Source organism: Schistocerca cancellata, chromosome 9, assembly GCF_023864275.1.
Source record: "Schistocerca cancellata isolate TAMUIC-IGC-003103 chromosome 9, iqSchCanc2.1, whole genome shotgun sequence".
NCBI classification, from domain to species: Eukaryota; Metazoa; Arthropoda; class Insecta; order Orthoptera; family Acrididae; genus Schistocerca; species Schistocerca cancellata.
Window position 1 is genome coordinate 441,404,646 of NC_064634.1, and position 26,094 is coordinate 441,430,739.

The 26,094-nt window shown below is 39.0% G+C and overlaps 1 protein-coding gene across 1 annotated transcript in view; it reads right to left on the reverse strand.

Moving 5' to 3' along the window:
- The window catches only part of LOC126100464 (fatty acid synthase-like), a 443,119-nt gene that overhangs the window by 148,325 nt on the left and 268,700 nt on the right, over positions 1-26,094 (reverse strand). The window contains exons 26-27 of the mRNA XM_049911071.1: positions 17,566-17,742; positions 5,174-5,372 (exon numbers count right to left, since the gene is read on the reverse strand). Coding sequence (XP_049767028.1) covers positions 5,174-5,372; positions 17,566-17,742 — 376 coding nt within the window. The remainder of the gene's footprint in view (positions 1-5,173; positions 5,373-17,565; positions 17,743-26,094) is intronic.

Consider the following 26,094-nt stretch of genomic DNA (forward strand, 5'->3'; position numbering starts at 1 on the left):
TGCCCCCTCATAGCTGACAAACCCTGTCTCACAGACCTACTGCATTTACCCCACCCTCAAAAACCCAGAACCTAAACAGATCCGCAACACCTTTCCTCCAGGAGCCTTAGTCCCACAGAAATATCAGTCCTTTCCAAAGGCCTCCCCTTTTGCCCCACCCTCGAATTCAACCATGCTGGACTAGTTAAAGACCCTCTCCCTTCTTCCGGTCCCTACAGTGGAAACACTTTTTCGCTATGAACCCGGCCAATCTGACTCAACCAATGACCAATATTGAACCCTGTCTAACTCAGTTCACTCCTCTATCCAACTGTGATCCACTGCCAGTGCCTCCAAACCACCCCCCGTTAACTTTCCAGAATTTCTTAACCTCGAACCTTGCCTCAACATCATTCTCTAAATCCCTCAACATGCAAACTAACCTTACATCCGCAGAAAGAACCACAGTCCACCATCTAAAAACTGATCCCGACCTTATAATCCTACCTAGGCTCCTCCACCATTGTTTTGAAACACAAGGATCATGGCAGAAGGACTCCGTCAGCTATCAGATACTTCCACCTACAAACCATGCCACAGTGATCCCATTCCAGTAATCCAGCAGGATCTCCAGTCACTACTCAAACACTTAGGCCCGTCCCAGAACCTCTCCCCAGAGTCCATCTCTCTACTTACCCCTACCACTCCCCACACTCCCACCTTCTACATGCTTCCTAAAGTTCATAAACCCAACCACCCAGGAAGCCCCATTGTGGCCGGTTACTGGTGCTGCTGTTTGCAGTGTGGTCTCAGCTCTCTGAGATTGCAGATGTGTGTGCAAGTTGCATTTATGTGAGTGTGTGTGTGTGTGTGTGTGTGTGTGTGTGTGTGTGTGTGTGTGTGTATGTGTGTCTACTGCTGACAAAGGCCTTAATGGCCGAAAGCTTTAATTGTGTGAATCTTTTTATTGTGCCTGTCATGACTTGGCATTTCCACTGTGTGGTGAGTGGCAACTTTCCTTCTCTGGTGTTGTTGCATTCCATCCTGGATATTCCATTGTTAGATATGTTTTAAGTTACTTTGGTGAAAGAATTCCAAATTTCTTAGGTTACGTTTCCCAGCAACTTGTTAAAGACATTTGTGCCACAGTACCAAACCAAACTACAAACAGAAAACATGAGGATCATAAGGAAAATATTTTTGTACCTTCAATTATGGCTGTGTAAATTGCAGTGTTTTTGAGACTGTGCCCAAGTATCATTATGGAGTAAATGAGCTATGAAGTCAATCTAAGAATTTGAAGGTATGTGATGAGGCCTTTGCAAGATTTCTGGTTGTCTGTTTTAAGCAAAATTCTGATGCAATGACTGGCCAGTACTTGCATTCACCAAGCAAGATTCCAGTGTAGCCCATAACACATTTAAGTGTGGAAACACTAATCATAGCTTCCAACACTATTAGTTCCTTCCTTAAGGAGGAAAGAAGGATAGGCTGAGGAATATTAGGAAGGAATACCAGGTCATTCAAAGCCACACTTGGCTTGTGGTTTCCATACTGGGGAAGGATGTGACATTTATCAGCCAGAGCTGACCTAGACTTTGGGCTATGCTACAGCCTAGTCTGTCACCACAACAACGGTTTCAGTGTGGGAAGGAGTGAGGACTATATCACACTCTGGTCAAAAGTATACCTGGTGTCTCTCCTTTCCATTTCTTGTTCAGCTACTAAATAACACTGAAAGCTGACTCTAACACTGGAGCCACAGGTGGCATATGTATCTGCCAACATCTCATTTCCTGAGAAAGTATCACAACAACTAAAAGACGTGTTTTGGAAAAAGCTTTCTGAATTCACTGTTTCATGTGTTTTCAGTTCTAAACTTGAGATGTTTAATACTTTCTGTGTGTTCAACCCACAGTGGTTATGTGTTTGCAAGAGTGACACGTGATGTTTCCATGTTATCACATGTTTTGTGCTATGATTGGCTGACAGAAGCAAACTGAGCAGCCGCCATGTTGATTTAAGTGTCTGAAAAGCTAATATACCATATTTGTTGGTTTTTGTATTTATACTTGTATTTGTTTTGCTAAAGGCTGAAAATGTGGAGTATAAAAACATGTTACCACCCATTTTTAAATACTTCATTTAGTACAAAAATAGGTAGCTACAGTAAAGGAGTTGCTTCTTATCACCTATTAATACATATTTTGTTACTTTAATTCATTTTTTATAAATGAAATCTCCCCTTCTGCACTGAAAAACAGTCTATGGACACTTTTCACTTAAATCTGGTCAAATCATTAGCACTTTTCCAAGGAAATACATTGCAAGCACATGAAGTCTGTCCTTACACAAAGTATTTTCTTTAAATTTTTCACTCTTAACACAGAGAAGCAGTGTTCTACCTGTCTCTTCCTCATCAGGAAGGTCTCTATTATTGGCAGTATTTTAACACTTCCAGGTAAAGCATTTGCCAAGTCTGCCAGGGTAGTTGAGAGCGCTAACACGCTGCTTCCTGGACTTGGGTAGGTGTGCCAGACCTGGATTGAATCTGCCCGTCGGATTAACGACGAGGGCCGGTGTGCTAGCCAGCCTGGATGTGGTTTTAGGCGGTTTTCCATATCCCAATAGGTGAATACTGGGCTGGTCCCCACTTTCCGCCTCAGTTACATGCATCACAGACATTTGAAACATGTCCGCACTATTTCACGATTTACACTAGACGCAAACAGTCAGGGTACACTGATTCCGTCCTGGGGAATATGGGGTGGTGGCAGGAAGGGCATCCGGCCATCCCTAACACTAACATTGCCAAATCCGTTGTAATGACGCCAACCCTGCGATCGCTGCGGGAGTATGGCGTAAGCAAAAGAAATAAAGAAAGAAAAGCATTTGCCAAGTTGCCTCATAAAGAAAGTTCAGTAAGTTCAAAGCACCTGATACTTTCCTGAAATCCTTTCATTTGTACAACACATTCAGTGTGTAATGTACATGTGAAGACCATAAGTTAAACAAATCAACAGCTACTCTTAGTTCTTTTGCTGGGAAAAGAATTTGATGTTTCAAAAGTGGTGAGTGTTCCAGTAGCTGTGCATCTAATGAGTGATCATTAAAACTGAATCGTTCACTTATGTGGCCACAGACATCTCGTACACACACATTTCTTGATTCAGTGAAATGTCCTCATTTTGCAGTTGGTTCTTCTTGTTCCAGTGATGGTCGATGTCAATTGAGGCCCTTAAAAGGACATTTTTTGTGCACTTATTTCCTCCATTCATTTGTGAAACGCTCTCTAGGTGATAGCAATTATGTCAGCATATCCCAGTGCATTCTAGCGAGAAGTTTATAAATTTATTTCTATCACAGATAGAGTTGCCAATTCTAGAAACAGTAAGCTATATAAAACAGCTCTGGCATTTCAAGATGCAATCTTAAGACTAGGTACCACCTGTCTGAAAACATCACTTGAATCAACAGTTCCAAAAAGATTGACTGTTATTGTTTAAATCCATGGGAAATATTCAAAATGAGTCTTGATTATTTCAGTTCTGTTATATATTACTGATAAATGTATTTCAATTTATATTTTGGACCACTTCCACCTCAGATCCTTTAACTACGAGCATCTACTCAGACTTCTGGATGAGAGGGACCAACCTTTAAAGAGGACAAGGCAGAGCAAAGATGAAGGAGGACATATCAGAGAGAGTAGAAGGTCAATATTTGCTTTCTATTGTCCCACCACATTAACTTCCACACAAAGCAATCAAAGTAAATATAGTTATTCAACAAACATGAGCAATAAGAATATTGTTTAATTGTACCATAAGGTAAATATACTTGGGGAAAGCCAAGGAATTACCAATACACTACCTCTGACCACAGTATCTCATAATTACTGCTACACATTTTTATTTAACAATATTCCAGACAATTATGTTTAATTCTATTTCTTAGAAGTATTTTATGTTTTGTCTATGATGCATGTGTTTTGTTTCCAGACTTTTTAAATGGTCTTTTTAGAATTAATGGTCTCAAAAGAGACAACAGAGGAATGACCACAAATAAAAATACTACAAATCAATATTCTGTCGACAGCAAAGCAGTAAAAAATTGTTGAAGAAGAGACATAATATTTATAATGACCATGAAAACCACAAATAATTTATTGGTTACCATCAAACAATTATGGATGAACATTTAGGTCAAACTAAGTAATGTGCTTGTGGGATGCCAAAGCCACTGACAGCAGGGGGAGGTCAGGAAGGTGGTTTGATGTTGAATCATGTTCAAAAAATTCAATACATGACTCCTAAGAAAACATATAAAAGAACAAGGAGCAAAATGATGGGCAGATGTTTATTAACATGAAATCAAATGAGAAGTAGCATTCAACTTGCTTGCAAGTGATATGTGTATGACATGTAAACCCCCCTTGTTTACATTACCTCTCAAATAAATGATATGAATATAATAGAGGGAAACATTCCACGTGGGAAAAATATATCTAAAAAGAAAGATGATGAAACTTACCAAACAAAAGCACTTGCAGGTCGATAGACACACAAACAAACACAAACATACACACAAAATTCTAGCTTTCGCAACCAATGGTTGCCTCGTCAGTAAAGAGGGAAGGAGAGGGAAAGACAAAAGGATTTGGGTTTTTTACAAATGTCTGCTTGTGTCTGTGTATATGAGGATGGATATGTGTGTGTGTGCGAGTGTATACCTGTCCTTTTTTCCCCCTAAGGTAAGTCTTTCCGCTCCCGGGATTGGAATGACTCCTTACCCTCTCCTAAAACCCAAATCCTTTTGTCTTTCCCTCTCCTTCCCTCTTCCCTGACGAGGCAACCATTGGTTGCGAAAGCTAGAATTTTGTGTGTATGTTTGTGTTTGTTTGTGTGTCTATCGACCTGCCAGCGCTTTTGTTTGGTAAGTTTCATCATCTTTCTTTTTAGATATATTTTTACCTCTCAAATACATTTATAGTGTTCATAAAACAGCATTTTCACTCTTGTATAACTTTTGTTGTAAAGCTTTAAGCAAAAGCAGTTAAAGAAATCAAATTTCAGCCAATAATGCAAAAAACATGCTGTCAATAGAAAACAGTATTAATGCTAATAGAAACAACTGATTAATGTACTAGAATATCACTTTTTTACTGACATAAATCAAATATGGGGATACTTACCTAGTTTGCTATCATTCGCCAAATCAAATTTTCCTATCTCAAGAAACTGTCCTCCCCTTGCCAGACATCGGACTGATGCTTGGAGTTTTTCATCTGCAAGGGAGTTCAGAACAATATCAACTCCACGACCCTTAGTTTCCTTCATCACCATTTCCTCAAAAGATGTGTCTCGAGAGTTGCCAATATGAGATTCAGGCACCTGTGAACAAACATAATATATAAAATCTATGCACTTGTGCTCATTTCCAAAATTTTAGGAAACAACATTTTCATATCATTATCTATTAGTAGTATTGATTGTATTTCTTTACTTTGGCTAAAAAAAACTATGCAATGCATTGACTATATGGTCTTCCCAAATCTATTGTTCCTTGGAGCACTTTTGTCAAAACCCTTACTCTGGCACCATAATAACATGCTTGTGCTATTTAGATTAGTACGGTTGGACATCATGTAGACCTACCGTTTCGTATAAGTGCCACAACTTTCTAATATTCTAACTTCTCACTCCTTCTCTGAAAGTTGTGCCATGTAGCAAATGATAAAATTGCATCTATGTGCATTTATTCTAATTTTATAACTTTCACAAAGGATCAAACATTCACTTCCATACAGAAGAGCCTGTTTTGCTGTGACATTGAAGAACCTGCATTGTATTTATTTTCTAATCTGTGTACCAAAGCCTAAAATGGTATTCTATTTCATTGATTGTATTTTGTTAAATTCTTCTATATGTCTAGTTTGCAAACTGCAAAATGTCACTACCAGAATATGTGTTTTATTCTATTCAAATTTTTTAAATGCAAACAATTTCCTGGGGAGGACAATCACAATGAGAGACATTATAACTAGCAATACCAACGCTTCATAACCATTCAAATTATCATAAAAATTATAATAATTAAAAATTCAAGAACGATGAGGTGCTTTATTTGCAACTACTGGTTTCATATCAGTATAGGTTTATCTATCAAGAATACAGATTACTATGTGAAAATTTTTAAATGGTAGAAATACAGAACCATAGTGTTGGTGTCCAACAGAAATCAATGATAAGTACTTGTTGTTGTTGTGGTCTTTAGTCCAGAGACTGGTTTGATGCAGCTCTCCATGCTTCCATAATGTAGATGGATAATCACTGAGTTCCAGCTTTTGGTAAGTTATCCATGTTAACAGTCAAATCACAATCATGGGTTGCCATAATAAAATTGAGTATGAAAAAAAAAAAAAAGAAAGAAACCATCGAGAATGGAAGAAATCTGAAAAATAGCTTACTAGATAATAACCCTGTATGATAGAATATAAGATCTAGTAGACACCAACTGTATAAAACCAATGAAGTAAAACTTAAAATCCTGGGCAATGTATGTATTTCTGCTGTATTGCTAACATGATGATGTGTTGTAAGCAGCCGATGGAGGCTAGCAGTAGACTGGAAGGCCAAAGGCCATGGTGCCTAAGAGGAAAACAAAATAAACAGACGAGCAGTTGCAAGTTTTACTTCATTGGTTTTATATAGTTGGCATCTACTGGATATTTTTCTATGGGGAGTTGTCTAGTAAGCTATTTTTTTTAGATTTCTTTCGTTCTTGACATTTTGGTCCCATACTAGAGTGTACTCTTTTTAATGACATTCCCTATGTACTTATGGTACATTCCCAAGACATTAGTTAATTTGTAGGCATTTTATCCCAATATTAATTTTCCTCCACATTTTTAGAGGCCTGATTCATTTGGCAGTCCTGCTTTGTGCATTTTGGAAAGCATCTTTTGGTGGTGAATTTTATTATGACAACCCACCACTGTGGCTTGGCTCTCAAAGAGGATAACTTCCTAAAAGCTGGGACTCCATATTGGTCCAACTAGATTATGGAAATATATCCATTGTGAGTACTCTTCCTGGCTTTTTATTGAATGCCAACACTATGGTTCTGTATTCCTACCATTTCAAAAACGGCACTTGTATTATTGAGAGATAAACCTGAAGATGCATCTACACTGTCATGAAATAAGTAGTTGTGAATAAAGCATCTTCATAAAGCCAAGCAGATTATTGGAAACCCTTCATAATTATTGTCTTTTTGTAATAATTTTTATGATAATTTGAGTGGTTGTTGAATGCTGAGTGTTGTTATTGTTTTCTTTAAATAGACTAAAGTGCTTACTCTTCAAAGACTCCTCCCAGTTACAGCCATTCTCTCTGTCATAGTTTCTGAAATTTTTACTTTATGCATATCTTTGAAATTATTTTCACTTTCAGACATTAGTATCTAGCCACCTGGAAACAACAATATTTGCAGTGTTTTGTTTGTGGGAGCATACAGGGGTGAAATGGAGAGGGAGGATAGGACAGCAAGGTGCAGTCGTGAGGTTAAATGGAAGGTGGGGGTTAGTAGAGAAGGAGAGAGGTAAAAAGACTGTGGGTGCGTTGCTGGAACAGAGGACTGTGTAATGCTGTAATGGGACAAAGACTAAGAGTAAGGACAAAGTCTAACCACCCAAAACTCCCTATTGTGGCCAATTACCATGATCCCCCTGAGAGAAACACTGCTCTCATTGCCCAATACCTTCATCCTATTACCTGCAACCTATCCTCCTACACAAAAGATACCAACCATTTCATCCAATCACTCTCCACAGTTCATGTTTCTTTACCATACAATGACTGCTCATTACTATTGATTCCACCTCCCTTTACTCTAACATCCATAAGGCCCATGGCCTTACCGCTATTGAACACTTGTTGTTGTTGTGGTCTTCAGTCCTGAGACTGGTTTGATGCAGCTCTCCATGCTACTCTATCCTCTGCAAGCTTCTTCATCTCCCAGTACCTACTGCAACCTACATCCTTCTGAATCTGTTTAGTGTATTTGTCTCTTGGTCTCCCTCTACGATTTTTACCCTCCACACTGCCCTCCAATACTAAACTGGTGATCTCTTGATGCCTCAGAACATGTCCTACCAACCAATCCCTTCTTCTAGTCAAGTTGTGCCACAAACTTCTCTTCTCCCCAATCCTATTCAACACTTCCTCATTAGTTATGTGATCTACCCATCTAATCTTCAGCATTCTTCTGTAGCACCACATTTCGAAAGCTTCTATTCTCTTCTTGTCCAAACTATTTATCATCCATGTTTCACTTCCATACATGGCTACACTCCACACAAATACTTTCAAAAACTGCTTCCTGACACTTAAATCTATACTCAATGTTAAAAAATATCTCTTCTTCAGAAATGCTTTCCTTGCCATTGCCAGTCCACATTTTATATCCTCTCTACTTCGACCATCATCAGTTATTTTCCTCCCCAAATAGCAAAACTCATTTACTACTTTAAATGTCTGCTCTTCCAAGTCCTTTGCTGTCTCTGACAGAATTACAACGTCATCGGCGAACCTCAAAGTTTTTATTTCTTCTTCATGGATTTTAATACCTACTCCAAATTTTTCTTTTGTTTCCTTCCCTGCTTCCTCAATATACAGATTGAATAACATCAGGGAGAGGCTACAACCCTGTCTCACTCCCTTCCCAACCACTACTTCCCTTTCATGTCCCTCGACTCTTATAACTGCCATCTGTTTTCTGTACAAATTGTAAATAGCTTTCCACTCCCTGTATTTTACCCCTGCCACCTTCAGAATTTGAAAGAGAGTATTCCAGTCAACATTGTCAAAAGCTTTCTTTAAGTCTACAAATGCTAGAAATGTAGGTTTGCCTTTCCTTAATCTAGCTTCTAAGATAAGTCGTAGGGTCAGTATTGCCTCACGTGTTCCGCTATTTCTACGGAATCCAAACTGATCTTCTCCGAGGTTGCCTTCTACTAGTTTTTCCATTCATCTGTAAAGAATTCACGTTAGTATTTTGCAGCCATGACTTATTAAACTGATAGTTTGGTAATTTTCACATCTGTCAATACCTGCTTTCTTTGGGATTGGAATTATTATATTCTTCTTGAAGTCTGAGGGTATTTCGCCTGTCTCATACATCTTGCTCACCAGATGGTAGAGTTTTGTCAGGACTGGCTCTCCCAAGGCTGTCAGTAGTTCTAATGTAATGTGTCTACTCCCGGGGCCTTGTTTCGACTCAGGTCTTTCAGTGCTCTGTTGAACTCTTCACGCCGTATCATATCTCCCATTTCATCTTCGTCTACATCCTCTTCCATTTCCAAAATATTGTCCTCAAGTACATCACCCTTGTATAGACCCTCTATATACTACTTCCACCTTTCTGCTTTCCCTTCTTTGCTTAGAACTGGGTTTCCATCTGAGCTCTTGATATTCATGCAAGTGGTTCTCTTTTCTCCAAAGGTCTCTTTAATTTTCCTGTAGGCTGTATCTATCTGACCCCTAGTGAGATGAGCCTCTACATCCTTACATTTGTCCACTAGCCATCCCTGCTTAGCCATTTTCCACTTCCTGCCAATCTCATTTCTGAGACGTTCGTATTCCTTTTTGCCTGCTTCATTTAGTGCATTTTTATATTTTCTCCTTTCATCAATTAAATTCAATATTTCTTCTGTTACCCAAGGATTTCTGCTAGCCCTCGTCTACTTGATCCTCTGCTGCCTTCGCTACTTCATCCCTCAAAGCTACCCATTCTTCTTCTACTGTATTTCTTTCCCCCATTCTTGTCAATTGTTCCCTTATGCTCTCCCTGAAACTCTGTATAACCTCTGGTTTAGTCAGTTTATCCAGGTCCCATCTCCTTAAATTCCCACGTTTTTGCAGTTTCTTCAGATTAATCTACAGTTCATAACCAATAGATTGTCGTCAGAGTACACATCTGCCCCTGGAAATGTCTTACAATTTAAAACGTGGTTCAAAATCTCTATGTTACCATTATATAATCTATTTGGAACCTGTCAGTATCTCCAGACTTCTTCCATGTACACAGTCTCCGTTTATGATTCTTGAACCAAGTGTTAGTTATGATTAAGTTGTGCTCTGCACAAAATTCTACCAGGCGGCTTCCTCTTTCGTTTATTACCCCCAATCCATATTCACCTACTACGTTTCCTTCTCTCCCTTTTCCTACTGACGAATTCCAGTCACACATGACCATTAAATTTTCATCTCCCTTCACTATCTGAATAATTTCTTTCATTTCATCATATATTTCTTCAATGTCTTTGTCATCTGCAGAGCTAGTTGTCATATAAACTTGTACTACTGTGGTAGGCGTGGGCTTCGTATCTATCTTGGCCACAATAATGCATTCACTATGCTGTTTGTAGTAGCTTACCCGCATTCCTATTTTCCTATTCATTATTAAACTTACTCCTGCATTACCCCTATTTGATTTTGTATTTATAACCCTGTATTCACCTGATGAAAAGTCTTGTTCCCCCTGCCACCAAACTTCACTAATTCCCACTATATCTAACTTAAACCTATCCATTTCCCTTTTTAAATTTTCTAATCTACCTGCCCGATTAAGGGATCTGACATTCCACACTGCTATCCATAGAATGCCAGTTTTCTTTCTCCTGATAACAACATCCTCTTGAGAAGTCCCCACCCAGAGATCCGAACGGGGGACTATTTTACCTCCGAAATATTTTACCCAAGAGGACACCATCATCATTTAACCATACAGTGAAACTGCATGCCCTCGGGAAAAATTATGGCTGTAGTTTCCCCTTGCTTTCAGCCGTTTGCAGTACCAGCACAGCAAGGCCATTTTGGTTAGTGTTACAAGGCCAGATCAGTCGATCATCCAGACTGTTGCCCCTGCAACTACTGAAAAGGCTGCTGCCCCTCTTCAGGAACCACACGTTTATCTGGCCTCTCAACAGATACCCCTCCATTGTGGTTGCACCTTCTGTACGGCTATCTGTATCACTGAGGCATGCAAGCCTCCCCACTAATGGCAAGGTCCATGGTTCATAGGGGGGTATTGAACACTACCTTTCCCAAAGACCGATGGATACCAAACCTACACCCTCCTTCCTAATCGCCAAACCTACAACCTCTTTCCTAATTGCCATGACATACCATATTCTAACCCACAATTACATCTCTTTTGAAGGCATTACCTACAAACAAATCAAGGTTATGGCTATGGGCCCTGTGGGACCACCTCAATTTGGCTGTTTGTGCGAAGGATCCCAACCGGGAAACCTAGCACAGCCTCCCACGGCACTGGAGTGGGCATGCCTCTACATCACTGTTGGTAACTTCCAAAACCTCATGAACTCTCTTCCTACATATCTGCCATGCAAATGGTGGTTATTCAACCTTCAACACCTTGCCACATTAGTGTGACTGGATCGTGTACTTGGCTCAGTAGCAATGGCTCCATGGTCTGGAAAGTCAGTGTAACAACCGGAAGTGTGGTGTGAAGACCACATGCCATTCTGTAGCACATCTGCGTGATGCAGCAAAGCAGAGGATGACATGGTGGCTGGTTGACACTCCTTGGGCCCTCACGGCCTGGACAAGGAGCTTGTATAATATTCACATTTATGTCTGATCATTAAGACCAGAATGTCGCATACACATTAATGTGACCACCATCATATGTTTCAAAATTAAAACATCAGCATGTAATAACCACTCACAGATGGAAGGTGGCTGCACTTGCAGTGGAGGGTGTATAAATCTTGCTGTGTGGGCAGGTGGGTGAGGATCTTGCAGAACAGTGCAGTCATTGTCGTAACACAGAAATGGAACAAATTACCCACATCCAAAACAGCATAATCACTGTTTTTCAGGTCAATGTTGGAACTATTTCCAAAACAACTAAGTCTGTAAACTGTTTGCATGCTACCATGGTTAAATTATACCACGGATGGCAAAATGGCGCTATCCAAACCCGACACCGACGTAACTGTTGCGGACCATGGGCCATAGATGATAAGGTGAATGATGGCTGGCTGCAGAGGTGTGTACTGGTGAATAGACATGCATATGTTGAGTAACTGACCACTCTGATGAACCAAGGGGCTACCAACAGTGTCTCCTCAATGACTATTCAAGAATGTTGCTGCGTATGGGCCTCCACAGCAGGTGCCTGGTTCATGCCCATTTTATTGTTATTGCTTGCTGGAAATAACTTATGGCATGCACATATACTAGGTTTTATTATTGTTACTGGTTCTGATACACTTGCCAACCCTTCTGAGCTTTGGATGCATGGCCCATTCTCAGAGAGTCTTCTTGGGAAATGCATCCTTATGCAATGTTTTCTGCTGCCAGTGTCTTTCCAAGTTTTTCCATCTAGACAATTTACTTGGACTCCAGTTAGGGCCAGTCAAGTGACTGCTGTTCATCAGCAACAAAGGTTGGAATTTGTATGCCAATCCTGCAACTGGATGTCCACTGAGTGGTGAAAGGTGACCTTTCACGATGAATCAGGTATTATGCACCGTCTTAAGGATGGTTGTTGGTGTGTACAGCATGAAAGTCTGAAAGCAAACTTTCTACAACAATCATTGGAAGGGTCCAGGAAGGAGGACATTCCATGGGTGATCTGGTCAATCTAGAAGGCACAACGGATCAACCAAGTATGCATCTATCATTGGAGACCATGTCCACCTGTACATGAAGTTCATATTTCCTCAGCACAATGGCATGTACCAGCAGAACACTGCAACATGTCATGCAGTTCACAGTGTATGTGTGCAAAGAGCACCAGGATGAATTTATTGTACTCTCCTGGGCACCAAACTCCCCAGATTTAAACACAGTTGCGAATCTGTCAAGCCACCTCAATTAGGCTGTTTGTACCATGGATCCTCAATCAAGAAGGCTAGTGCAGCTGGCCATGGCACTGGAGTCAGCATGGTTGCACATCCCTGTTGGTACCTACCAGAATGTCACTGAATCTCTATTGTACATCTCACAGCAGTCTGCACTGCAAAAGGTGGCTATTCTGGCCTCTGACAGGTGGTCTCATTAATGTTACTGGACATTGTAACTCCTCAATTGCTATCATAAGGCTGAGTGCATCCCATATCAGTTCTATCACCAAGGAAAGGACCTTGGCAATGCCAGGAACTGAATCCAGATTCTCCATAGAGCAGACATTTATGTTGACCACTCAGCTGAGAGGCAGTCACGATTGCTCTAATGAAAATATTTTTCAGTTTTCTGTTATACCTTATGATAATAACAACTTTTATCACCCCATCTTACTCCAAACACTCAAACTTTGTGCTTATAACAATGGACTAGTTTCTTGCTTTTGCCAAGAAGTTGTTTAAAACTTCTCATTTATTTGAATCTATATTGTTTCTGTTGAGTTTGAATTGTGACACCATGCCAATTAAATCCTTGGCTTACATTGAGTTGGAAGAATTAGTAAATTCCTCATAGATGCATGAAAACTTTCCAAGTTTGAAGAAAATGACACTAATGCATATGAAAGCAAATGTTCTATCAGTGATGACAATTCACAGCCTGTACAAAATAGGAAACAGTCTTTTCTTTCTAAAAATCAGAATACATAATCTCAGTTATACCCACAAGCACAAAATGACTGCCTATCTGGTTCAAATATCACCAAGAGTATCCCAGGAATTACCAGGTATGCAAAAAGCTGAATAAGTGATGCAAAAAGTTAATCTGAAGTGGAATTTGTTCAGAGTTCCTAAATGAAAGAACAAAAATATCAAACATTGAAGGGAAGTGAGTTTATCATCAACAGTGGACAAACATTGAAGATTATGTTTTTCATGCATGCTTAGGACTCTAATTCCTTGTGACTGTATATTGATAACATGGGAAGAGTACAAAAAGATTGTGGGATATGGATACCATTTGAACATATTTAAAGCAAAAATTCCCAATGCAACTTCTGTACATACCATCTGCTCTGCCATTTGATAAGAAATTCAGTAGAGAGGAAAGATAACATGATGTCAAACTTGCTGTAGTTCATAGTATTTTGGAGAAGTGGGTAGAAGTCACTTCTAAACTCTATAACCCAGGGGAAAATATTACTGTTGATGAGCAATTAATAGGATTTAGAGATTGCTGTCCATTCAGACACCATATCACAAGCAAACCAGCACTATATGGGATCAAAATATGGACTCTGTGTGACAGGAAATCTTTGTACATATTGAAAGCCATAACCTATATAGTAAAGGATAATGGATTGGCACCAAAAATTCGGGAATGAGAGTAGTTTCTGATCTCATTTCTGAGTTTCAAGATTAGAATACCATGTGCGACAACTTTTTTACATCATACAACCTGGAACAGTTGCTCCTGAAAGGAAATTAATAATATTGGGAACTAATACAGAAAAATAAACCAGAGCTTTCACAAATATACCCAAGAAGAGGGTTCGTAGCAATTTGTTCTTCTTCATAAATGACCCACTGCTGTGGTCAGTTATATTCCATACAGAAATATGAATGTTGTTCTATTGAATCAGTGATGAATCAGTGATGAAATCAGTGACATTGTTGATAAGACCCTAAAAATGATTTTGAATTATAATTCAATGAAAGGGGCTGTAGACAAAGTTTATTAGCTAAACAGGCTTGCCACATGCTAACAAAAAACCATAAATATTAAAATAAGACATTTTCTTAAAATAAAGTCTGTATACTATTATTATTTTCAGCAACATACAGGAATATAACAATGTCAACAATTGCATGAAAAATGTGTGGTAGTACAGGTTTTTTGCACTATTTTAATGTCAAGTCTTTTGTACAAGGTTGGGAGGATAATTACGGTCAGTGAAGGCTGAACACACTGAAAAAGATGATATCCTTTATTTCAATGACTCCTTTACAGCCTCTGCCATATGGGTCCTTCCCACCAACACCAGCTTTTCTGAATTGTGCAGGTAGAAACTTTCCTGCAATACACTGTATGTTCCCGTAACCCTCCTGGCCTCAACCTTTGTTAGTCACTGTCTTCACCTATCCAGCCCCTTCCCTGTTCCCATTCCAACACTACACAGCCATCATTCCACCACCACACCTAGTATTTTTATTTCTCTCCTTTTCCACTACTCCCCCCCCCCCCCCCTCTCTCCCCACGTCTCCACTGCCCTCCGTCTAACCTGCAGAGTTTCACTGTCTGCCAGCCCCACCATACTATCCCTCCCCTTCCCTGCCCTTCTCCTTACTCCCTTCCAATCACTACTCACATCATGCACTAGTGCTGCTACTCGCAGTGAGGTTACAGTTACCTGAGGCTGCAGTCATGTGTGTGAGTTGCATTTTGTGTGTGTGTGTGTGTGTGTGTGTGTGTGTGTGTGTGTGTGTCTGTGTGTGCGCACACGCACGTGAATGTGCATCTATTGCTGACAAAGGCCTTAATGGCTGAAAGGTATAATTGTGAGAGTCTTTTTGTTGTGCCTATCCGCAACTCAGCATCTCCACTATATGGTGAGTAGCAGTGTTTTATCACAGTATTGTTACATTCCATCCTGGATTTTCCATTGTTTGATTCATTCATCTCTACTTTATGAAACCTTATACATTAATGAAGAATAAGCTTATGCACAATTAGGTCCGCTCCAACAGAATATAGCCAAGACTCCCCAAAAAATTTCAGAGAACATCATTTTGCCTGAAATATGTAATTAATTCTGGTATACATTATACAAAAACATACAAGAAGAATGGATAGTTTCAAATGGCTCTGAGCACTATGGGACTTAACAGCTGTGGTCATCAGTCCCCTAGAACTTAGAACTACTTAAACCTAAGTAACCTAAGGACAGCACACACATCCATGCCCGAGGCAGGATTCGAACCTGCGACCGTAGCAGTCGCGCGATTCTGGACTACGCGCCTAGAACCGTGAGACCACCGCAGCCAGCAATGGATAGTTTCTTCAAGGACCAAATAACACAGAATAAGCTGTTTGTATAACAATTTCTAAACATGAAAAAATTGTTCTTAAAATGTAGACTCATAAACTGAATGCATATTATTAGAATATTTACATATTTTCTTTATTAGTTACAAGTTGTTCTTAGCAGTGAATTGCTGTGGCTAATTCTGCTTAGATGGAAATGAAGGCAAAGAGAAAGCAAATGTTTCTAATATGTATAGGAATTGTATATATCTCCTAATTTCCTTTTATATCCTGTCTCTGTCCATCTCTACCTGTCCACTGCTTCTATCAGTTCACCCTCTTTCTATGTCCATCTTCCACTTCCCTTCTCTCCATCTATTCCTGACCCCTCTCTCTGTCCATCTCCTCCTTTCCATTTTCTACATTCTTTTCTTCACACCCCTTTTACCCCCTCTCGCTGATCTTGATCCTTGTTTATTGTGATGCAAATTCATTCTGTAGTGGTACTCCAATCATAAGCTGATTAGCCATAAATACAACTTTCCTGTTTGCTAATAACTTTTCACATTTATGTATTCCAAATTTTCATATATTACATAAATTTAAAAATTGTTATATAAAAATACGTTCATACCTGAATGCAATGTTGTGTCAAAATTTCAAAGCAATTGATGAAGAACTTCCAGAGATTTATCATTTTATACAAATAAACATTTCCATTTCCATTTATATAGATTACAAATTTCTGACTTGTCCATTATCATCTGTGTAATTTTTTCTGTGTGATAAAACTGGACCAATTAATATACAGAATGATAAGTTACAGGACGAAGGCTACTTTTGAACTTCTTTTTAATTTTTATTGGTAATAAATCATTAGTTTTGTGGAGAGTGAACTTATCACACTTAGTTACCACTCCTGATTGTCATCAATCATCAGATAATTTACTTTGTACAATATCAATATTCAGTTGAATATGAATCTTTAGTCTACTTTTCTAACCCTGTCTTTCTTAAGAAGTATCTCTCAGACTGAAAGCAATAACAAGTGACCTCTTTCTCTGTTTTCTCTTATTCATTCATACGAACGACGAACGACTCGGGCTTCTGCAGGGGCTCCCCGACCCCTGGTTGGCGGAGTGTTAGTAGGCTTGCCCTACTTTGCCTCCATATCTTCTCTCATCTGGAATGGTTGGTTCCTCTCTTGTATTAGTGTCTTCTTGGGCCCTATCTCAGTTTACATCATCCCTCAATTAATTTGTGGTTTGAATTTTGTATTTTTTCTGTTTTGGTTCATGTACTTTAATACAAATTTACATTTTTTTTCAGTATGGCTACTTTCAGCTTGCTGCACCTTATTAACTCTTTTAAATAATGATTGGCATTTTCTCTTGAAAAAATATCCGAACATTCATATGTATGACGATCAACTCCAAGAAAATTTTGTGACCCTTGGCATTGCATTCTTTTGAAAATATTGTCCCATATGTCTTGAAATTAAGGAATAAATAATGGAAGATCAATGAAGAGGTCACTGGAGATGTATTACAGAGGGAAACTTGACCACATTCCAAGTATGACTGAAAATGATGTAGCCAAATGATTGTAACTGAAATATAAGACTCACCTGTGGGAAGTTTTTGAGAATAAATTCTTTCTTTTGTGGTGTTCCAACAGTGGTGAAAACAGTGCAGCCGTGAAACAGGCAGTAGGTGATGGCAGCTTGTCCAATACCACCACTACCTGCATGGATCAGTACGGAGTCACCTTTACGAAGTCCTCCTTTTTTAAAGGCCATCAGAATCTGAAAAACAACAGTTAATGTGTAAAATGGCTCTATTAAATTTTACATGACCTACTGGCCTCCAAATAAATTCTTAAAATGTTCCAAATGGAAAACAGGATATTTACTAAAATATACTCATCACTAGTCAGTTAGATGATACTTTCTGGTCTTCAACAACAAGCTACACTTTTGTGCATACCTCATGTTTGTGAAAAATGTTATGTCATATAGTGTTTCATATTATTTACAGCCAGGTGTATAGGTCACCCTCTTTCTCCAAGACTAGTAGGCTTACACCCAGATTAGGGTTGTTGGATCAACTGTTGTTAAGTATATACGGTATATGTGTGTTGTGTGTTGTGTGTTGTGTGTGTGTGTGTGTTTGGAGGAGGGTGATGGGTTATGGGCTCTTAATGACAAGGTTACTAGGACCTTTGCTCCCAGTCTCTCTCCTGTTCATATATCAAATTAATACTTGTTCCATAGACCATGAATACGACATTTTGTACTGATGTGGAATGTGTCAGTTTAACACAAGTTTTCTTTAAATGATATAAATTTTTTTCAATTACTACTTCACATCTAAAAATTCATCTATTGCAGAGAAGGAGTTCTCATTCAGAAGTTATTTTAATTTGCACATGCTATCTGTCAGAATTTTAATGTTGTTTGGCAAATAACCAAAGATTTTTGTGGCAGTGTAATTCACCATTTTCCAAGCCAAAAGTGAGATTTAACTCAGAATGGTGAAGATCATCCTTTCTTCTTGTGTTGTAGCTATGCACTTTGTTATTTTTTTTTAATTTGCATGGTTATTAATAACATATTTCATAAGTGAATATATGAATTGTGACGCTTTCAGCACCCACAAGTAGAGACACTACGGAGAGAGGAGTTGCCATATATGTTAAAATTTATCATAGTGTGAAAAATTTCGATACTAAATAATGGTACTTTTATAATTGTAGCTATGTACAGGTCCCTATTCTGAAGTTTTTAGCTATTTTTGAAAACCTTGGATTCTCTGTTGTGCTGTCTGTCAGACAGAGGAAAGCAAATTATTGTTTATGGGGATTTCGGTGTAGATTTTCTGATAGACTCTGGTAGAAAGCTTGACCTTGAATCATTACTGATTTCTTTCAATTTGACATCAGTTATTCATTTTTCTACTCAGGTAGTACAGGAAAGCAGCACACTGATAGATAATGTTTTTATAGGTGAAGATAAATTTAATCAAATAAAAACTTTTCCTTTTAAGAGTATTCTGCCTGGTCATGATGCACAGGTATTTACAGTATATGACATAGTTCCATACAGTAATGTAAAACAGTCCTGTAAATATCCTGAGTTCCTTAAATAAATGTCTGTAAAGTGATATTGGGTGTGCTCCAGCTATTATTCTGATTACCCACTTTTGCGTAAAAAATACTTTTTCTCTTAGTCATGAATTACCCCAAAATACAATGCCATGTGAAAGCAGTGAATGAAAATAAGCATTGTAGGCTAAGTTCCTGACATGTTTATCACCAAATTTGCAATAACTCTCATAGCATAAGTAGCTGAACCTAAGCATTTCAGCATATCATCAATGCGTTTCTTCAAATTCAATTTCACATCAATGCTCACATCCAGAAATTTTGAATGTTCTGCCTTAGCAACAAACGTTTGTTCCCTGTCTATACTTATCAATGGTGTTACACCATGTACTACACAGAACTGTATATAATGTGTTGTCGCAAAATTTAGTGAGAGTCCATTTGTGAAGACCCACTTAATAATTTCTTGAAAGACTTGCAGACAACCACTTAATAATTTTCTGAAAGATATTATTTACAATTTCCTCCTCAGCTAATTCTTATTGTTTGGTTGTGATTGCTATACTTGTCCCATAAGCAAAAAGAACTAGTTTTTCATCTTCATGAATACAGAGTGGCAAGTCATTAATATATATTAAGAACAATAACGAACCCAAGACTGATCTCTGAGATAACTCCCCTGTCAGAGGACTCATCTGATTTCTGCAGGCTATCTGTACTGTTGATTTCAACCTTCTGAATTAAACCATTTGTCCACTATCCCACACATATCACAATACTTAAGCATATCTGGAAGAAGCTCATGACTCACATGGTCAAAAGTTCAGTTATTCAGAGCATCCAATATTTGATATGTGAAAGCATATGTAATATTTTCAGTTGAAATGCCTTTGTGAAAACCAAATTGACATTTTATTAGTACTTAATTTTTACAAATATGTGAAGCTACTCTTGAATACATTACTTTTTCAACAATTTTGGATAAAACTGAGATTGCATGGAAGTTGTTAGCATCAGACCTATCCCCTTTTTTATGCAATGGTTTACTAATATCATCTTTCAGTCTATCTGGAAAAATGCCCTGTTTCAGTTAGCTACTTATGGATGAGAATCTTACTTATCCATTGCGAACAACCTTTTAGTACTCTGTTGGAAATGCTATCTGTTCCATGCAAGCTTTTACTTTTGAATGAATTTATTATTTTCCTAATACCACTAGGAGAGGCGGGTTGAATTTCAAATTTATCAAACTGGGTAGGTATGCCTCTTCCATATACTGCCTTGCACTTTCTAATAAATAGCTGGATCCTATTTTCTCTACAACACTTAAAAATGAATATTAAACATATTTTCTACTTCTTACTGTTTGTTAACAAGCTTTTCACTGAGTCTGATAGAGAAACAGTCTTTCTTTGCTCTCGGTTGTCCTGTTTTCCTTTTAATGATATTACAAATTGTTTTAATTTTATTATCAGAGGTGCTAATCTCAGACATGATGCAGATACTTGTGGACTTTTAATATATATTTTTTTTAAATACAGTGCCGTAGCTTTTATAATATTTGACTATTTCCGGATCACTACCCTTTCTAGCTATAAGATACACTTGCCTTTTCTTTTTACAAGATACTTTTTATCCCTTTAGTGAGCCATGGATTTTTAGATGGTTTCTTACAATTATGTTTGATTGTCTTCTTAGGGAAACTGTATTCAAATACCCTCACAAATGTATCATGAAATGGGTTAAATTTTAAATTAGCATCAGGTTCCCTGTATGCATCATCCCAGTCTCTTTTCCTAAAATTTGCAATTGTTAAATTATTAAATAAACATACTATTTTGTAGAACTGTTTTGCATTACTGTATGGAACTATGTCATATACTGTAACTACCTGTGCATCATGACCAGGCAGAATACTCTTAAAAGGAAAAGTTTTTATTTGATTAAATTTATCTTCACCTATAAAAACATTATCTATCAGTATGCTGCTTTCTTGTACTACCTGAGTAGAAAAATGAATAACTGATGTCAAATTGAAAGAAATCAGTAATGATTCGAGGTCAAGCTTTCTATCAGAGTCTTTCAGAAAATATACACTGAAATCCCCATAAACAATAATTTACTTTCCTCTGTCTGACAGACAGCACAACAGAGAATCCAAGGTTTTCAAAAATAGCTAAAAACTTCAGAATAGGGACCTGTACATAGCTACAATTATAAAAGTACCATTATTTAGTATTGAAATTTTTCACACTATGATAAATTTTAACATATGTGGCAACTCCTCTCTCCGTAGTGTCTCTACTTGCGGGTGCTGAAAACTTATATCCACCTAAATTTACCTTTTCCATATCTGTGACTATACAATCACATTATCATACATCCTTTAATGTACTGCAATTTTGGTCAAATGTTCTTCTAAAACACAGATAATACAAGCACGCTAACATAAATGTGAAAGGTATGTGAATGAATAATCAATTATGAAAGACACAGGTGAGGCAGCCATCCTTAAAATAAAACATTTGAGAGTAAACCCTGATATTTAGGGAGCAAGTTGGACATTTCACAGAATCTTAGAAGTCATGCCACATTCCTCCCATTGTCATCTAAAGTAGAGGACAAATCAGCAGGTGAATTAACCACTGCCCTCTTATCCGAAAATATAACACAGACAATTAAAATTTGGCACACTGTGATCTGTACACACAAGTGCCATACATTGTAAGATCCTCTCACTGGTGCAGGAAGGTGTGTGTCATAGGGCTGGGTCCTATGTGAAAACAAGTGAAAAGGACTTCATTCCATCTCTGATGCTGGAAGAAACTGACACAGTTGTGATGTTGGCTTTACTAGCTGCCGTTTATTGTCTGGCACTTACTGCCACTCTTCTTCCTATACACATGACTCTGTACCTCAAGAGTGAAGTGATAGCACGTGGGGGGATGGCACACTGAATCACCTGATTATAGCTACATGCCTTCTTGGGTGCTATACCTGCTAATTCATCTCCCTAAATTCTTATTTGCTCTGATTTCCAGCAGAAAGACACTATCTTCCCTTGCCTTTGTAGGTGCAGAAGGGTGCCCTTGATATTCTGGACTAAATTATATCTCAGGAAGTTTGAACAGATGAGAACTTTAACAGTCTCAACAAATTCCTGGAAAAGCGGTATTATGGCCTGAGTGAAAGATTACTGGGAGGAATGGACTGGGGGAACTCAAGCAATGGCTTGGGGCAGGCCAAGATACTTTTAAGCTTGCATCTTCATACACTATGCTTGGGTGGATAGACCATAATATGGTTCTTAGAGAATCAAATGCTTCTACTACTTTCCATTTAGGAACAATAAATTCTGAAACTCTAGAATCATAAGATAATGTAGCCAAATTGGTTGAAGTTATCATAATTATGGGGATGTTAAAAGAAAGCAACCTAAATAAAAATAAGATCATGTGTTTTATTACTGAGGGACAGAGCAGGGAGAGAATTCTGATGTAAATATTACTGTAAACATGATGATTACCATGGACATGAAAGGACTTTCAGACAAAAGACCATGATTTGTTTAAATATAAACAAAAGATATTTTATTATGTGCAGAATATTTGGAATAGAAGATAATTCCTGAACACTGCAAGAAGACTCTAACTGTACTCCACCACCAGGAAGCTGACATATGAGAAATAAAAAAGAAAACTAGTAACGAAATTGGTGTAATGAATATGACTTACCATTACATCTAGGAGTCATAAATTCTGAGAAAGCTTTGGACTCAGTTTCAACAAAAATTGTAATAACAGCTCCTTAGGAACAAACCAATGCTTCAATCTTTGTTAGTATATTGAAGAACACATACATGTCAATGCTATAGCTTCCATTAGAATTAAATAATTATAAAATTTAGTATATACTGTAGAGAGGTAAACAAGGTAGGTGATGTAAGCACTTGATTGAAATAACATTCAGTGTGACAAAGAAAAAAAACGATTTGTTGGGTTAATTTGCTATGTAAATAGCATGTGAGTCAGCAGCAGTAAGAGTAAAGCAAAGCAAATAAAAGCTTAATAATAATTGGCCTATACAAGCCCCAAATAGTAATGTTGATGAATTCTTCTCTCATTTAACAGAACTTCTTGGTAAACTCTCAACAAATAAAAAGTAGATAATAATAATAATAGATTTGAAAATATATGCTTTAAGTTATAATGTATCTTATATTTGGTATTCTAACATGATAGAGTACTTTAACTATAACCATATAAATTCTTCGTCAACAAGCATAATACCTGACTCACGCACTTGAACTGACCATGGTGTTACAAATTTATATAGGGAAGAAACAGTTATGGAAACTATTCAGATCATAAAGAAATAGATTAATACAGATTGTAAAAGGCATCACATAGCCTAGTGACTTTCTGACTTATAAAAGAAAAGTTGTCCGTAATAGGCTTAAGGAGGTTCTTGTATTTATAGACTAGAAGCAAAAACACAAAACAGATCACACTAATGAGTAAAATGTTGTTGGACCTCCAGCTGCATCAGGTGGTTAAAATCCACTAACTTTTGACCAAGCACTCCCTGGTCTTTGTCAGGTGGAATGACTGCTGACAGACTGCCGGTATTCCTTATATACTCTAGCTGCTGGCTGTGACTTCACTGATGACTGCAGTATCCTCATATACGGGCACACATTCAATCTGCATTTGATGTGTTCATTTCAACTTTGTGACTGCTGGATCCCATACTGAGCTGTAGGCCACCATATCTGTTAAGGCAGTTCCAGTGATTTTTTTATTTTATTTATTTATTTATTTATTTTTATTTATTTATTTATTTTTTTTTTCAATAGCTTCTGTAATCACACTGACGAACAGCCTCACAGTATGCTTTATGAAGATGTACTCTGATGCTGAACATAGAGATTGAGATAGAATACTGCCCACTGTGACATTTGCATGAAATACAGTGAAGCCTGACATCACAAGCTTCACACAGTTCCTTCTTCTTAACAGTCATGAGGCTGAAACAACAATGGATATATTGTTATCATTTCAACCGGATGATACCCAGGATAACTATGTGAAACACCTCATCACCAGGACTGACAAAACAAAACAGTTCAACCACATGCTGACCCTGGACATCCACAAGAAATACAAAGAGTGCTGTAAAGCCAGTAAGGTACAGATCGGGTGACTCGGTATAGATCTTTAGACCTTTGCAGAAAGTAGGGCTACCGGAGAAGTTACTTAAGTGTTACTTTAGGTTGTATCATTGTTTGTCAGACATCACATATGAAGTCAAGGATTACAACTGACTAAAATCTTCTCAGTATCACTTAGGAGAAAAACCCAAGCTTTCAATTGCTGTCTGTGACATTGTCATCAGGAGTTAAAATTATGGACAGCTAGGGCTGGCAGGGAGTTGCGCTTATATAAATGTGATAGCAGAGCCTACCCACATATCCTGAAAAGTGTGTTCCCTGGTCGCTATTAAAACTACTGATGTTTATTCTAATTTCCGCTGCCTCTCCTTTATAATTTTGACCCTTCGTCAAGAAGACAAAAGAGCAGAGTTGTACAAAGCCCTACTACACTCCACGCACACCGAATGACAGTGGGAGGTTCGAGGAAACTGAAGATCCACTTGATGATTGTGAAGCTTTCAAGGGAGGGTCTACCTTTGATGTTCATCATAGTGAAGAGGATGTAACATCATGACCAGAACATGATGATCCATCAGCATCACCATCCAGAGGCCCACTGACAAGATCTAGATTCATGCTGCTGCAGTTGTCTGCAATGGTAACTTCTGAAAGAGCAGGTCATGGTTTCTGCAGAAGAGGGATCAATGCAACAAAATGCACTGCATGCAGTGTTGCATGATGGTTAGCACTGCTGGCTGGTATGCTGTGTGTTGCCATTTCAAGCTGGCAATAATTTGTTATTTTGTATTTATAATTTCTGGAAGCTTCTTGAAATATCTCATGTTTGTAACATTTGTATATTATGAAATATTTCATTTTTGTTTATGTAGTAACACTGTTCATGCACTGCACTTTCTGTGGATCGGGACTGTATCCTGGGCAGGCCCAATGATCACTGACTGGGGCCGGCCCGTGCTGCTCGAGTTGTTGTTGTTGTTGTTGTTCAGCCGGCAGAGGTCGCGTCCGAATTCTCGCGTGCCCTCTGGTGGACGGGACTCTACTTGCGGCAACTACCGTCCGTGACGTGCCGTGCCATTGTGCGCCTCCCGCAATCTGTTTGGTGGCTACTGCACTCCTCCTCCTTCGGGGGGTGACACCAATGTGAGCCACTGCGGTGGAAGGTGGAGCGGCGGGCAAGAGCGATGACCTCCACATCCATTGGATGGCCGGAGTCGAGGGGATCTGCCAACCCTCGATCTGGAACCTTCGAATATGGCTGGAAGTGACCCACACGAAGAGGCCCCCGTCGTCCCACAACCGGAGCCCGGGACAGAACAGGCGACAGGTCGTCGAACTCCTGATCCTGTTCCACCTCGGAAGAGGCAAGACCCAGTGGCGGGGACGAAGGGGAAGGGACGACCACAGGGGAACCAGCCCCCTGAGAAACCGGGCCTGCTAGGGGGGCCGGCGCTCGCTGGGGCATCTCGAACGATGGCGATGCCGGTACTGGAGCCACTGGAGGCCACCAAGGCGGAGAACCAATGCAGTGTGGCAGAGTCACAGCGGGGAGAGGAGGTAACGTCCCCCGGGAATCCAACACAGGTGCCGGCAATGGGGAAGTCGGTGTCTGAGAGGTCGGAGGGTGGGTGCCTGAACGTGGACGGAGCTGATTTTGGTGACGACGTATCACCTGGTCCCCCGCCTGCAAGGTATAGAGCCGGCGGCCATTTCGGCGCAGGACCACCGCCAGTATCCAATGTGGATTGCGACCAAAACCACGGGCCCAGACTGACATACCCAGTGGAAAACCAGGGACGCCATTTTGTGAAGACTGGCGAGGACCAGGCCAGAGGAGGTGCAGCAGAGTCCTAGGTTGACGCCCATGGAGGAGCTCCGCTGGGC